The sequence below is a fragment of the Sapajus apella genome, unplaced genomic scaffold, assembly GCF_009761245.1.
Source record: "Sapajus apella isolate SASKATOON/1434 unplaced genomic scaffold, GSC_monkey_1.0 scaffold4, whole genome shotgun sequence".
Lineage (NCBI taxonomy): Eukaryota > Metazoa > Chordata > Mammalia > Primates > Cebidae > Sapajus > Sapajus apella.
The window spans coordinates 13,950,311-13,967,351 of NW_022436944.1; the positions used below are offsets into that span (position 1 = coordinate 13,950,311).

Sequence of the window (17,041 nt, forward strand, 5' to 3'; positions counted from 1 at the left end):
AAATGTCTCCCTATAAAACACAGAGCTATCAAGGTAGAAAATTTGTTTGAAACAAACCATGTTTTGAGAGATGAAAGCAAAAACATTAAATTATATCTTGTCTATCACCTTGATACAACTTTATTCTTAATATATAAAAATTATCTAGCATTTAGTGACATTCACACATAAAAATGGTATCACTTTCTCTCAGCTTGCTATTCTAAGAATTTGCATTCTGTCTTGCTTGTTATTCTAAGCCTTTTCTTCACTCCATCAACTAATAGTACCATATGTAGTATATTATCATATTTCATCTGATTTAAATCATAAAAAGTTTGATGCATTCCTGCTAAACTCTTCTTGTAATAATCAGCTTTACAGACATTGTAAAGTCTGTTTACAAAAATTATTAATCCAATTTTTTTTTTACCATTTTTTAAATCATTTTACATTGTTATTTTTTAGAATGTAAAAGCTGTTTTGCAGCATGGTCTAATTTTTATTGTATGCATTTGTAGACATATAAATGCCAAAAAATTATATACCAAAATATTTAAAGCAGTTATATTTATTGGTGGTATTCTTAGCTAAGTAACTCACATAATATTAAGGCTACTTAATAATTAATTTCTAGCAAAATAAAATGTATAAATAATATATCTTATCCTAAAATATAAGGAAATTTACAAAATAATTGGCAGACTAAGGAAAGCTAAAACAATGTATTTGAGAATTTTCTAATGTATGGCTAAGTTTTTGTTATGTAAGACTTCTTTAGAGGTTGAAAGAGTTTTTAAGATTGTATGTATTTCAAGACCCTCAATTCTGTAAATGAGAAAAATTAGGCACAGGGGGATAGGATAATTTTATGAGTCATAATTTCTTTGCATAATTGACAAGAAGTAAGTGTAGATAGTTTTAAAATTATAATAATCAGGTTGAATGTACTTTCTATTTTTATTTGCTATATATATCCAATGTTGTTTTTATCTACCTTACTAGCCATAACTGTTGTTTTTATTTTTACTCAGTAAAGAGAAAAGGCTTTGAATTCAATCTATCATTCCAAAAAAGTTATGGGATTTATAAAATAGCACATGAAGATTACTATGATGATGATGAAAATTCCATATTCTATCACAACCTGATGAACTATGAGTGTGAAAATACAAAAGACCCTCAGAAAGACGACCATCACATCTTCAATGCTATAAAAGTAGAAATCAGCACCACGCCTTCTCTGGACAGCTCCACACAAAGAGGCATCAACAAATGCACAAATACTGATATTACAGAAGTTAAACAGGACTCCGACAACAAAAAGGGTGTGTTTCCTGACAAAACAGGAGGTGATATTAACTATGAAGAAACTACCTTTTTTGAAGGGCCAGAAAGAAGACTGTCTCATGAAGAGAGTCAGAAACCAGATCTTTCAGACTGGGAGTGGTGTAGGAGTAAATCCGAAAGAACCCCTCGTCAGGTACAGTAAAGGTTGTTCTTCCTGTTAAATTAAAAGTGATACTAAACAAGATAGTCATGAAAAATGCTTTCAGTTGCTTATTTCATTCAATCAAGTCAAACATTAACTTCACTTGCCTTAACTAATTGTCTATTCAAGGACTTTTTAATTATTTTAATCCGGTATATACATTTTCTTTTAAAATTTATACATTTTATAATAGGAAGAGTTAAACAGCCTCCTTAAGAAGGGTAGGGCACTCTTTTTTAACCTCAAGCAACCTGCATAAATTCAGACTAGATTCCTCGGAACTCATGGTTCAAATTAATTAAATTTGTAGGTTTTATTTTTCCCTTCTCCATTCCAAAGGTATCTCATAAGTCTCCAAGGGAAATTTTATTTTTTAAGTAAATGCAAATATTTATATGACTAGCAGTGAGAAGTCTTGTCCTGTTGAAAGTATATTAGGCTGCTTGTCTATCAGTTTTACTAGAACTAATCCCTCCAGTATCCAACAGAAAAAAATTATTCCAGAATACATTCTGGTGAGCATTTGCAAGTCCCTATGAATGTACCATTAAATATGGAAGAATGGTTTTGTAATATTTTATAAAGCTAAAAGAATTTGCACTTGAATTTCTCATTTTTTCCTAGATTTCAGTATTCCTAAAATGGTGAGGGATCCTTCTTATTTATTGAAATGGCAGTGTGATATTGATATGAGATTTTTCTTTCCCCAAGCTCACATATGTGATAATTAAGTTGCCCTTGCTTTCCACACTATTGATTTCCTAGGAAAAAGGAGTCTTTTTTCTACATGAGTTAATGGAAATCAGAATCTACATGCACCTAATCTCTAGAATCAAAAGCATGATTTTAGAAACACACTGCTAGGAATAATGTATTCATTGATCAAAAGTATGATCACATAACACCAACTATAAATACAAGCAATAATTTGAGATTTTATTCATTCTCATTAATTAAGTAAAACAAATAGTATCCTGATATCATTGTTTAAAAAATGAGTTGAATAGTAAAATAAGGTGTATGAAATACAAGAAGAGACAATTGTGCATATTGTTGAGAGATTATGAATCAAAGGAAAATATCACTAAATATTTCCCATAAATTAAATAATACAGTAATAAGCAGAGGCCAAAGAACACAATTCTCCATATGTTTAGAAAAATGTGTTTCCCTAGCTAAGAGGAGAATTCTGACAATTTCATCTCCATTTTTTTCCTGAATAAACCTCTTAGTTTTCTTGCACTTACAAATTGTTAAGTAATATTCATGATGAAGCGTGTGTGTGTGCGTGTGTGTGTGTGTGTGTGTATGGCCATCCCAGTAACTTGTAACTACCTTCTGTGCTAGTCAACTATATCATACTCGTGATTACCCCTTATGGATTACAAATATCCTGAATCTTACTCATATTTTTGTTGTACTCTTTTATCACAAATGTATGTACTTCTAACATACTATATTGTTTAGTTTTGCTAATTTTGAACCTTCTAAAGATGGTATCATGCTGTATATAGTCTTCTGGGCCCTGCTTTTATTCATTTAACATTACTAAGTACGTCAATTTTCTTCTTTATTTCATCAAAACAGTGGGACTTATTACCTAATATACCACAACTTAATGCCCTCATTTAAAAATCTTGGCTATAGTTTGGAAAGTAGAGTCAAATAACTATAACTAGAAATGTGAAAGAATCAGACACTGCTTGCACATAAGTACATTGTCTTGGGAGAATGATGAACCAAAACTTACCCACAATATTCTTTAAATCAAAAATCAAAATGATTTATGTAAAGTACAAAATTTTGATTAATTCAGATATCTTTCAATTATAAATAAAGACTTGTTAAATATAGATATTTAAACAACTATGATTATCAAGTTGTTCAGGAAACTTCTCTGAAATGGTCGCTACAAAAAATAATGATTAGTGATAAGATGGATAATAGAATATTCTGGAAAGGTAAAACTTCATATTTCCAGAGATGAATTAAATTTAATAAAATATTATCATAAACTTTAAAACAATGGAAAGAAATCCTTAAACCACAGACTGACAGTTTTAGTATTCCCTTAATAAAAGTACCTGCGGTCTTTAAGTTTAGCCTTGAATACAAATACAAATTTTTAAGTTAAAAAAGTTTTACAAAATTCTATGAAACATTTTAAATCACAAAATTTAAAATGTTGACACTGTAATTTAAAATGTTAGCAAAAACTCATTTAAGACTGAAAACCTTATGAGAACTTTTCCTAAGACCAAAGACAGCTTTTAATTCTTGCCCTATTCTTCAGCAGCAAATAATATGTGGAAATAGATGATGACTTAGAAAGTATTTTCATTTTTATCTTTTTCTTCCCAGTGCCTTTTCTTCTCTCAAAGCAATTTTAACATATGTATCTTATATTGTGACGCATTAAACTGTGTGGTTGACACTGTAGTTACTCTATAAAAACACTACTTCTTTTGATTGTTTTATGGTTGTACTTTCAAACATTTAGGCTCAATTTATCAGTTTGTGTCTAATAGTACTGCATTTGATAGTATGTGTTCTTTGGATTTTTTTAAAAAAGCAGATTTGATTTTGAATATATTTAGTGAGCTCTGTTTTATTTGTACATTATGCTTTTTTAAATTAGAGTTTATGTTAACAAATTCTCAGTATATTTTCTTGGAAGTCCTGGTAGGAGTGAGAATATCATCACATCAAGGTTAAGGTGTAGAAATTATAGTAACAGAATGGCTTCAGTAGATTTAAATGTGATCCAATAAAATTTACAAGAATTGAAGGTATTCATAAGACTGAAATTCAATTTTAACCTAGCCACACAACTGCTTCTTTTTGAGCCCCTAGTAAGTAGAAATCTAAGCAGTTTACCATTTTAAACGTTCAGAAAGAATAGTCAGAAATGTCAGAGTTTTTTTGTTAGAAAGTCTTAATGTGATAGCCACTGGTATGACTCTTTCTGAAATGAAATGATGATGTTCTAGAACCCCAAATTTTGTTATCTAAGAATAAAGAAAATCTGGCTTATAAAATAATTGACTGGCTTGTGGGTGATCACTCTATTTTCTTTTTTAATACTAAGTTCATAAAATTACTCTGGATTCCATTTTCCTTCCTTTTAATGTTTTGTTTTAGAATTCCAGAAACTGACTCATTTATTTCTATGAATGAAAAACATAGATATGCTGTAACTTTTAATCTATTTACAATCCTATCATTATAGGATTTGTAAGGTGTATGTTCCTCCATTTTGCCAGTAGGATGTTTTAAAAACAGATTCTGGGCCGGGCGCGGTGGCTCAAGCCTGTAATCCCAGTACTTTGGGAGGCCAAGATGGGCGGATCATGAGGTCAAGAGATCGAGACCATCCTGACCAACACGGTGAAACCCCATCTCTACTAAAAATACAAAAATTAGCCGGGTGTGGTGGCGTGAGCCTGTAATCCCAGTTATTCAGGAGGCTGAGGCAGGAGAATTGCCTGAACCCGGGAGGCAGAGGTTGTAGTGAGCCGAGATTGTGCCACTGCACTCCAGCCTGGCGCCTGGTGACAGAGTGAGACTCTGTCTCAAAAAAAACAAAAACAAAAACAAAAAAAACAGATTCTGAAATATTCCTTCTCAAATGAGAGACAAAGCAGGGGGTGGGGGTGGAAGGGAATTGTGTTTAAATTTGCTACATAACCACTTAGTTTAAGGGACAAATAAAGCCAACAAGAACTAATTTTAAAGTCGCCTGAGAATCAAGGAAATTTAATTTTCATTTTAAGGAAAATGTTTTAACTGTCTAAAAATAGTTTTCTAAAGTTATGTTGTATCAGCTGTTAACAGAGTTTAGTGGCAGCACTGGTTTCTATAGTATTTTTAAAATATTATTATTTAAGTAATTCTCATAGGAAACTACAGAAACCAAAAGCCAGCTAGACTATTTTGAGTTCTTTAGGTAACAGCTCTCAAATTTTAATGTACATAAAGTCAAATGGGTATCTTATTAAAATGTAGATTTTGATTGATTAGTTATGAGATAAGATCCACGATTCTGCATTCTTAAGCGTCCAAATGATTTCTGTGCAAAACTAAGGTCCCACCTTAGACCTATAGAATCAAAATCCTTCAGTTGGCTAATATGCACATTTACAATTTTAAAGCACTGCTTTAGATTCTAATTGCTAGAGAATGGGCATGAGTTTAAAGAGCAGGGCAAAATTAATTCTTTCCATTGAATATATGACCCATAAAGTAAAAGGCTAGAAGAAAATAACCAATATGCATATCTCTTTCCTCTTCCTAAAAACTGTGCATCTTTTCTTTTCACTTAAAAAAAATAAACTATTTAAAAATTAGGCACATATATTGCTGTTTTCTGTGATATTATTAGCTTAAAATGCAGATGCTTAAACTTGTCTGTGTAATTTCTGACATTTTAACTGAAAAGACCATAGTAGAAAAAATCCACTTAAAACCTTCTATTTATAGCCTTAACCCGGTCATCTTAACAAAAAATGGTTATCTGGAATGTACTTTATTTTTAACTTCATCCATTTTGAAGTGGTTAGTTTATCACCCGCTGTTCAAAAACTGGAGAATTTGCTATACTGCCTAGCTTTTTAAAAAGTATTAATTGTTTTTATGATTATTAACTAACATATAATTATTGTAGAAAATCTAGATATTGCCGATAAGCAAAGTAAAAACTCACTTCCACCTACCCAGACTTAGCCACTGTTTATATTTTGTTGTATAAAATGTCAGGCTCTTTTCCATACATATATTTTTACTTTTGACCAAAAAAAAAAAAAAAAAAAAAAGGTCCCATTGCATGTACTACACATGTTCTGCTTTTCACCACTTAACAGCCTAACTTTAATATCAATTTAATTGTTCCAGCCCTTTGTGTCAATAGTTTAGAGCGGCTATTTAAAGTGTGGCTAAAAACTCATTCATTAATATAAATTTGTTCTCAAGTATATAAAGTCTTCGAAGTTGAACCTAAGGGAATTTTATCCTGAACTACTTCAGATATTTCATAGTACATTTTGTGATCCTCACAGCATGCATCATTTGCCGCAATGAGTGAAATAGCTGTAACTGCTCACTTTCTACAAATTCAAGGGAATTAGCATTGGATCAAAGCTTATGTGAAATCATACAATTTACCTGTTAGCTAAGAATTCTGTTAATGTTCTCATAAAACTCTCCTGGCTTAAGAAAATCTAAAAGATGTGTACTGAAATGACCCAGCTATGGCTTGAATCTCTTCTAGGTTACCGTCTACTTGAACTCAAGTGTCTAGGAACTAACTATATTTTTTAAACTTTTTATTGTGAACTAATATACGACCTACAAAACAGTTGCAAAACATAGTACAGAGAGTTTCAATATATCTTTAATTCAATTTCCACTAATGTAAACATGTTATACTGTACAATGCCATTATCAAGAAATCAATAACTAATCTCTAAATTTTATTTCAGTTTTACCAATTGTCCTCTTTCTGGTTCTCCATCTAATCCCTGACAATACATTGTACTTGTTTTTACCTCTCCTTACCTCCAATTTGTAACAGCTTCTTAGTCTTTCTTTGTCTTGCATGATGTTGACTCTTTTGAAGACTACTGGCCAATTTTGTTTTGTTTTTGGAATATCCCTCAATTAGTAATTGTCTTATGTTTTCAAATGATAAACTTAAAGGCATGAGTATCACAAAAGTGATGTTTGTCTTTTCTAGTGCTTCATATTAAAAGGTACATGATGTTGATACATCTTATGATAGTGAAGTGAACTTTGATAACTTCATAAAATTGGTGTCTGCCAGATTTCTCCATGTAAAGTTTCTATTTTTCCCCCTCGTAATTTTTATGCGTCTTGTGGAGAGACATTTTAAGACTATGAAGATATTATACTTCATATCATAATTTACCCACTAACTTTAGAATTCAGTGATGAATCTTGTCTGCAACAATTATTATGTGATGGTAATTTTCTGTTTCTACCATTTTTTGTTTCAGTCTTTGTATATTATGAATAATGCTGTGATAGACATTTTATACATGATTCCTGATGCACATAAACACATATTTTTCTTTTCTTTTTATTGCAATAGGTTTTTAGGAAACAGGTGTTGTTTGGTTATATGAATAAGTTCTTTAGTGATGATTTCTGAGATTTTGGTGCACCCATCACCCCAGTAGTGTACACTGTAACCAATGTGTAGTTTTTAATCCCTAACCACCCCCCACCCTTTCCCCTGAGTCTCCAAAGTCCAATGTATCATGCTTATGTCTTTGCGTCCTTATAACTTAACTCTCACATATGAATGAGAACATACAATGTTTGATTTTTCATTCCTGAGTTGCTTCATTTAGAATAATAGTCTCTAATTCCATGCAGGTTGCAGTGAATGCCAATTATTTTGTTCCTTATTATGTAGTATTCTATGGTGTGTGTGTGTGTGTGTGTGTGTGTGTGTCTGTATAGATATAGATATAGATATAGATATAGATATAGATATATCACAATTTTTTTATCATCTCTGATTGATGGACATTTGGGCTGGTTCCATATTTTTGCAATTGCAAATTCTGCTGCAGTAAACATGCATGTGTAAGTATCTTTTTCGTATAATGACTTCTGTTTCTCTTGGTAGATATCTACTAGTGGGATTGTTGGATCAAATAGTAGGTCACTTTTAGTTCTTCAAGGAATCTCTACACTGTTTTCTATAGTGATTGTACTAGTTTACATTACAACCAACAGTGTAAAAGTGTTACCTTTTTACCACATCCCTGACAACATATACTATTTTTTTATTTTATAATTATGGCCATTCTTTGCAAAAGTGAGGTGGTATGGCATTGTGGTTTTGATTTGCATTTCCCTGATGATTAGTGATGTTGAGCATTTTTTTATGTGCTTCTGGCCATGTGTATATCTTCTTTTGAGAATTGTCTATTCATATCCTTAGCCCACTTTTTGATAGGATTGTTTTTTTCTTTATGACTTGTTTAAATTCTTTGTAGATTCTACATATTAGTCCTCTTTCAGATGTATAGATTGTGAACATTTTTTCTCACTCTGTGACTTGTCTGTTAACTCTGCTTATTATTTCTCTCACTGTGCAGAAACTTTTTAGTTTACTTAAGTCCCATCTATTTATTTTTATTTTTGTTGCATTTGCTTTTGAGTTCTTGGTCATTAAGCCTTTGCCTAAGTCAACATCTACAAGGCTTTTTCCAATTTTATTCTATAGAATCTTTATGGCTTCAGGTCCTAGATTAAAGTCTTGATCCATCTTGAGTTGAGTTTTATATAAGGTGAAAGATGAGGATCCAGTTTCTTTCTAATACATGTGGCTTGCCAATTATCCCAGCACCATTTGTTGAATAGGGTGTCCTTTCCCCACTTTATGTTTTTGTTTGCTTTGTTAAAGATCAGTTGACTGTAAGTATTTTGTTTTACTTCTGGGTTCTCTATTCTGTTCCGTTGGTCTGTGCCTATTTTTATACCAGTACCATGTTATTTGGGTGACTATGGCCTTGTAATATAGTTTGAAGTTGGGAGATGTAATGCCTCCAGATTTGTTCTTTTTGCTTAGTCTTGGCTTTGGGTATGTGGGCTCTTTTTTGGTTCCACATTAATTCTAGGATTGTTTTTTCTAGTTCTGCGAAGGACTGATGGTGGTATTTTAATGAGAACTGCATTGAATTGGTAGATTTATTTTGGCAGTACGGTCGTTTTCACAATATAGATTCTACCCATACATGAGCAAAGGATGTGTTTCCATTTGCTTGTGTCATCTATGATCTCTTTCAGCAATGTGTTGTAGTTTTCCTTGTAGAGGTCTTTCTCTTCTAGGTAGTTTATTGGTTTTGCAGCTAAGGTGAAAGGGGTTGAGTTCTTGATTTGATTCTCAGCTTGGCTGTTATTGGTGTATAGCAGAGCTATTGATTTGTGTACATTAATCTTGTATCCAGAAACTGCTGAATTCTTTTATCAGTTCTAGGAGCTTTCTGGAGGAGTCTTTAGGGTTTTCAAAGTAAATGATCATATTGTCAGCAATTAATGACAGTTTGACTTGCTCTTTACCAATTTGAATGCCCTTTATTTCTTTCTCTTGTCTGATTGCTCTGGCTAAGAATTCCAGTACTGTGTTGAAGAGGAGCGGTGAGAGTGGGCATCCTTGTCTTGTTCCAGTTCTCAGAGGGAATGCTTTCAACTTTTCCCCATTCAGTATTATGTTGGCTGTGGGTTTGTCATAGAGAACCCATAACATGTTTACACCATTTTAAGGATTCAAAAATTTTTAATGTCCAATCTCCAGAAACATAATGCTGGACTCACTAACATTTGAAAGATGGGTACAGGAAGAATCAATATCAAAAAGAATGAGAAGATACAAGAAGAACAGGGCATATGTCTCCTTTCTAGGAAGCCAAAAGAAAAGAGAGTTCAAAGATCAACCCCGAGGCCATGGAAGAAAAGCACTGAAAATAATCCCCTGAAAATTAAATGAGTTTTTTGGGTTTACCACAGGCAGCTCCACATACTGCTGCTGATGACACTAGCAATACTAGTATCCATACAGTTCTACTGATTGTATTAGCAATACATGTTAACTGTTAATAATAACTAGCAATACTAACTGATGATACTGGTAATACTTGTTAACTGCTAACATGTTAAATACAGTGCTGTTGATGATACTAGCAATACATGTTAATATTCTTGGTCTTTTTAGATGTCAGGCACTATTCCAAGTACTCTTAATGTGTTGAATTATTTAATCCTCACATCAACTCTTTATTATCCCATTTTGTAAATGAGAAAAGTAGAAAGTTAAAATAGCCTATTTACAGTGACATACCTAGTAGGCAAAAGAGCATCTCAAAGCTTGTGATGTCCCAATCGGAACTTTTTTCCCTAATCTAATGTGTACCTCTTCATGATTCCCCATTTCAGTCATTAAATAAACCTGCAGATCACTGGCATTTTGTTTCTTAAGTCAGGCCGTCTCTTCATTTCATTTCATGCATTAAATGAATCCATTTTTCTGATTACACAAACCAGAAAGTGCAGAATAACGCATTTCTCTCTCACCCATTTTTTTTGTTTTGTTTTTTCTTTTCTTTCTTTCTTTTTTTTTTCCATTTTCCAAGTTAAATCAGTGACTAAATGTTGTCTCAGTCTCTTGCTTAAAATCCATCAGTGGCTCTGCATTGCCCATAGAATAAGGATCCTGGGATAAGGCTCTTGTCTGTATTTCCAGCCTCATTCTTAAAGTGTTCCTAGAGCTTGAATAGTTTTTATATGTTTAAGGGGCTTCTTTTTCTCTTTTATAAATTGTTGTTATATTTTTCCCATTTTTATAGGGATTTCCTTTTCTTCATCTTCTAATTTTTAAGAGTTGTTTACGTATTAGAAATATTAGTTCTTCATTATATACTATGTTACAAATATTTTTATCATTTATCAGATGGCTTTTGATTTTTATGGTATTTTTACCATGCACAATCTTTTATTTGTTTATAATAAAAATTATCAATCTTTTTATTAATTGCATTTGGATTTTTTTTTAATAATAGTTAGAAATCCAGTTTATTTTATTTTATTTTATTTTTTATTTTTGGAGACAGAGTCTCACTCTGTTGCCAAGGCTGGAGTGCAGTAGCGTGATCTTGGCTCACTGCAACCTCCACTGCCTGGGTTCAAGCGATTCTCCTGCCTCAGCTCCAAGGAGCTGAGACTACAGGTGCACGCCGCCACACCTGGCTAATTTTTGTATTTTAGTAAAGATGGGGTTTCACCATGTTGCCCAGGCTGGGTCTCGAACACCTGAGCTCAGGCAATCCACCCACCTTGGCCTCACATATTGCTAGGATTACAGGTGTGAGCCACCGCACCCAGCCAGAAATCCAGTTTAAAATGGAACTCACCCATGCTTTCTTCAAAGTACTTGTATGGCTTAATTATTTCTATTTTGATCCCAAGAGCATTTAGACTTTAGTTTTGTGTTAGGTGAAAGATATGAGTATAATTATATACTTTTTCCAAATGGTTGCTTATCATTATTAAAAAATATTATTTATTTAAAGGTAGATCATTACCCACAGTGAGTTATAATCTTTATCTTATACATTTATATTTCTTTCTTTCTTTTTTTTTTTTGAACAGAGTTTGGCTGTTATGCCCAAGCTGGAATGCAATGGTGCAGTCTTAGCTCACTGCAATCTCCGCCTCCCAGATTCAAGCAATTCTCCTGCCTCAGCCTCTCAAATAGTTGGGATTACAGGCATGTGCCACAATGCTGGACTAATTTTTGTATTTTTAGTAGAGATGGGGTTTTATCATGTTGGTCAGGCTGGTCTCAAACTCCTGACCTCAGGTGATCCACCCAAAGTATGGGGATTACAGGCATGAGCCACCACCCCCGGCCTCTGGGCTTTCTATTCCACTATCCATTTGTTCCTGAACTGGCACTTCACTGTTTTAACTAGAGGCTATTACAGTGACTTTTAATGTCTGATAGGGATGATTCATCTATAATTTCTGGTATTTTTCTCTTCTTGCCTGTTTGTTGTTTCACCTCAAATTTAATTTCAATTTGTCTAACTCCATAAAATAACTTCATCAGGATTGTGTTCGATGTATAAATTAGAGAGAACTAACATCTTTATAATGTCAAGTTGTCCTATCAAAGAACAGGGGATGTCTTTCCATTTGCTCTAGACTATTCTCATATCTTTTTTGTAAAAAAATGTTTTCTTTCTGTAAGTTTTATGTATTTTTTAAAGTTTATTTCTATGTATGCAATCTTTTTTTTTTTTTTTTTTTTTGAGACGGAGTCTAGTGCTGTCACCTAGGCTGGAGTGCAGCCCACTGCAACCTTCACCTCCTGGGTTCAAGCGACTCTCCTGCCTCCACCTCCTGAGTAGCTGGGACTACAGGTGTGTGCCACCATGACTGGCTAATTTTTTATTTTTAGTAGAGATGGGGTTTCACCATGTTAGCTAGAATGGTCTTGCTTTCCTGACCTCATGACTCATGATCTGCCCCCTTCAGCCTCCCAAAGTGCTGGAATTACAGGCGTGAGCCACCACACCCAGCCGTATTCAATCTTTTTTGTCTTCAGTATAAATGAGGTTTTTCTCAACCATTATGCCCTATTACTGGCTATTTTTTTTTTATATTTAAGGTATTGATTTATGCCCATTAATTTTATATCTGCCACATTACTGAATTATTTCATTGTTTAAATTTATTTTATCATTATCAAAAATTTCTAGGTGTAGTATCATATCATCTGCAAATAGAGATTGCTTTGCTACTTCTTTATCAATTCTTATGCCTATGTTTAATTTCCCTTGTCTGATTACATTGGCTAACACTCTTAAAACATTGTTGAATAGTGGAGGAGGTGGTTAAGTATTGTTGCCTTCTTCTTGACGTTAGTGGAAAGCTTTCGGATGTTTTCTTATTAAGAAAGATACCACCTCTCACTACTTTGTGAGGCAGGCAGCTAATTTAAATTTCTCATGCTGTTACTGCTGCTGCTGCTGCTGATCATGATGATAGCTACTATATTTACTGAACAATTGCTATGTTTCACATAAGGTTCTAATAACTTTACATAAAATTGCTCACTTAGTATTCACAAAAACTCTATGTGATTGGTACTGTTACTCAATTTTACAGATGAAAAAACTGAAGCACAGAGAAGTTAAGCCTAAAGTCTGTCCAAGCCCGTGAACAAACTTAGGTTATCTGATTCCAGAAACAGTCCATATGTTCACTACCATATACTGCTTCAGAGAGCTAATTTTGACAGTTAGTAATCCTTTCCTACAGAGTTTAAGTCTATTCCTTTCACAGAGGCAGATTAATATCATCTGGGGGATCTTTAAATATCTCACAAGCTCACACACAGAAATTCTGATTTAATTTGTCTTGAGTGAGATTTGGGTATTATTCTCTAAAACCCTGTGTGTGCATATTTGAAAAACATATAACACAGAACTTATATTTAGAATACATAACTTATAAAGAACACCAATAACCCAACAAGAAACGACAGCCAACCCAATAGTATGTGAGCAAAAGATTTAAATTGGTACTTTGTGTAAAGGGAAATCCACATAATTATGGCCCTGTGTAAAGGTATACCATATCATTAATAATCAAGATATCTCACTTAAAATAAATGAGTGACCTCTGCACACTCACACAATTAGCTCAGATTGAGTAGTCTGAAAATTTCAAGAGTTAATGGGAATATGGAAAAACATAAACAAATATAAACTGTGGGCAGAATAAATTGTTAAAATCACTTTGTAAAACAGGTTAGCAGTATTTTCAAAAGTTAAATATATTAATGCTTTATGCTTCAGCAATGACACTCTTGGTTACACATCCTAGAATTATACTGTCCAATACACTAACCACTAGTCACATGTGGTCGTTTACATCTAAATAAATTAAACATTTTTTAAATTTAAAACTTGGTTCCTCAGGTGCACTACCACAGCTCAAGTACTCAGTAACCAGATGTGGCTGGTGACTACTATACTGAATAGTATCCATATGGAACATGACCATCTTGCAGTTCTATTGGATAGTGCCACCTAGAACATATTTACATTTTGGGAGCTCTTTTTTTCATAGCACTAGCATTTAGGAATACACCAAAAGTTCATCAACATTAGAATATATTGTTGAACTATTTTTACAATAGAATACTACATACAGAATTGTATTTTCCATGAAGCCACTGAAGCTTAAATTTTTGGCCTCTTGCTTGTGCTAATCTCTTCCAAGGCTGGGAGGATCCCTATCAATGTGTCCATGTAGGAATATGTTTTCATAAAATTAACAAAATTAACACAAAGAAGATTTATGTACTTTTTTAAAGAACAAAGCTATATAAGCTTTCAAGACCCTTGAAATCTGGTTCTACCTCTAACTAAAAAAGAACAAAACAAACTAAAGCTAACAAAACATGAATGAGTTTTGCAAACCTAATGACAGAAGTGTAGCGTAAGAAGCACTAACACCCTCCAGCTCTTTTTGCCCATGCTACTGCCTAGCCATAAAGCATTCCATGTTGTATGTTTGTCATCTGTTGTTTGGACCCAATTATGTCTTCTCTCTGTTAAATTTTATCCTACTTCCTTTGGACTACTCTTCCTAAATTTCAATAATCTTTTCTAATGCTGTAAAAAATGCTTTCAGATGCTGATCCTAAGATCTAGCGTCTATATTGTCATTCCAAAGTTTATGTCACCATGAACTTAATGAGTTATCCTTCATGTTTCTATCCAAATTGTTCACTGTGGATCAAGACGGGGCCAAAGACAGAAGCCTGCCATACACTACTAGAAACAAATCCTCTCATTCATTTTGATTTATTTAAAAACACTGTTAATATTCTGGGTTTCAATAGTTATTAATTTCCTTAGTTGCTCTTGCAGTCAATATGTTTTTCCTCCCTTTTGTTCACAAGGATATTATTAGGAAATTAGAAGACACTTTAATAGAACACTAATATAAAATTTTCAAATGCATTCCTTTCATCTGCCGTTAGTTTATTAAGTATTTTTCATAGACGCACTGTGGATATAAAGATATAAGCCTCCTGCTTTCAAGTTCCTCACAGGCACATATGTGAAGAAGATTTTCAAACAATTAGCTGTTCTTCAGTGAGAACAAAAGTGTACAATGTACTTACAGACCACAGAAGGTCTACATAGTAGTATGTACAGCAACACTGAGGAAGAAAGGAATTGATCTACAAACACTTAGTTGTAGATAATTCATACCGTGTCCTGGTCTTACAGCTTTTTTTTTCCTTGGCTCTCAAACTCTGTCTTTTCATCTTAGAAAGATGGATCTTAGAAACTTTCATGAATCTTAGAAACTTTCCAGGAATTGATGTAAATATCACTTGTCTAATTTGTTGAATTCACTGCTTCCTATTTTATTTTTATTTATTTGTTTTTTTTTATTAGAGACAGGGTCTCAGTCTGCCATCTAGGCTGGAGTGCAGTGGTGTGATCATAGCTCATCATAGCCCCCAACTCCTGAGCTCAAAAGATCCCCTGCCTCAGCCTCCTAAGTGTTGAGATTACAGGTGTGAGCCATGGTGCCTGGCCTGCTTCCCATTTAAAAAACTGAAAATATTTGCACAGTTTTAATGTCCCCATTTGTTTCAAGGATATCAGCAACAACCATATTCATACAGTGATTTTTCACAATAACTTTGCATATAATACTTTTCAGACAGAAATGTGCACTTCTACAGTAGCAAGGATCTCTCATTTTTATTTTAAATTTGTCTTTCTTAATATTTACAAATATTTTCTTAGTGCTTTAAGATTCATTTAGAAGGGATACAGAAACAAATTAGGAGCTGAGGGTATCAGCTTCTTCTGTGCCATCCCTTAACTTGATAGCATTAGCGATAAACAGTGGGCCTATTCCTTTTTTTGACCTTTGGATCTAAACATAAATTTCCAAAGACCTACATTGTTACTTCAGTATTTTTGCAAGCCACAGATTATTATATTCATTTAGACTTCCTAATATCAACCTTCCCATCTTTTGCAATGAATAATTTGTTGTATAGGTCTCCCTTAGGCCTGGCCTGACCTGCACTAATTTTAAAGATAAAAATTTCCTTTATCCCTTAACTGGATCACTTATGATTATACAGCCAAAATTGCATTCTTTACACTCATATGTGGGATTTTTTTTTCTGTTTCTCCCTCCAAATTTGCCTTCTAAAAGTTTAAATGTATCTAGCCTACTATGTTTAGCATTTTTCTTCTGGATATCACATGCTCTAGGAATGCATAGTTGTTTTTCTCCTTAGGTGTCCAACTCTTTTACTTTTACTAATCATTTATCCCATACCGGTAAGAATTATATTCTAAAAAACTGTTCCCTCTTGCTTCCTGTACTCTGTGAGATGAAACTGTCAGCAAAGAAAAGCAAAACTATACCATCTGATTTGCTTTATAGTTTAATAGACCCCAGCAGAATCACTGGAAAACATTGCCTTGCCATTGGGCAAACACAGACTCTCTCTACCTTCACAAATAATCTCTACTCAAGAGTCACCTTTTCTACACCTTAAGCTGTGATTTAGAAATCTTTATTTAGCTCAGTGGCACTATCTGTAAAACTAGAAAAGTATCAATACAAAAAGCAAATTAATACCACTTAGTAACAATTATTAGCAGTTTATAAGACTCAACAATTTTAAGCAGTCATAGGAATTAAAAGAGAAACATTTCCCAGAAAAAAAAGCTCATAGTTTTTTGAAGTTTACCTTTTAGATAAAGATAAAAACTTGAACCAGCTTCTTTCTCTCATGAATCATACAATGCTAAGTGGTAAAACCAGGACTCAAATACATTTGTCATTCTGTGAAACAACAAAAAATTCTGTAATATTTGAGTGTAAAAGTCTAGCGTGTGTCCATTCATTTTGGAACAAATATTACTCTGATAAAATGATATTTAATATTCTTTGTTTTAATCACTAATTATGATGTAGTGTCTAGTCTCATGAAAT

General features: G+C 33.2%; 1 protein-coding gene and 1 long non-coding RNA gene across 2 annotated transcripts in view; one reads left to right on the forward strand and one right to left on the reverse strand.

Moving 5' to 3' along the window:
* The window catches only part of GPR149 (G protein-coupled receptor 149), a 90,883-nt gene that overhangs the window by 7,678 nt on the left and 66,164 nt on the right, over positions 1 to 17,041 (forward strand). The window contains exon 3 of the mRNA XM_032262871.1: positions 1,014 to 1,462. Within this exon, the coding sequence (XP_032118762.1) occupies positions 1,014 to 1,462 (449 nt within the window). The remainder of the gene's footprint in view (positions 1 to 1,013; positions 1,463 to 17,041) is intronic.
* Positions 1,390 to 17,041, reverse strand: part of LOC116539736 — a 92,927-nt gene continuing 77,275 nt past the window's right edge. Inside the window, exon 3 of the long non-coding RNA XR_004264159.1 lies at positions 1,390 to 1,483. This is a non-coding gene — a long non-coding RNA (uncharacterized LOC116539736). The remainder of the gene's footprint in view (positions 1,484 to 17,041) is intronic.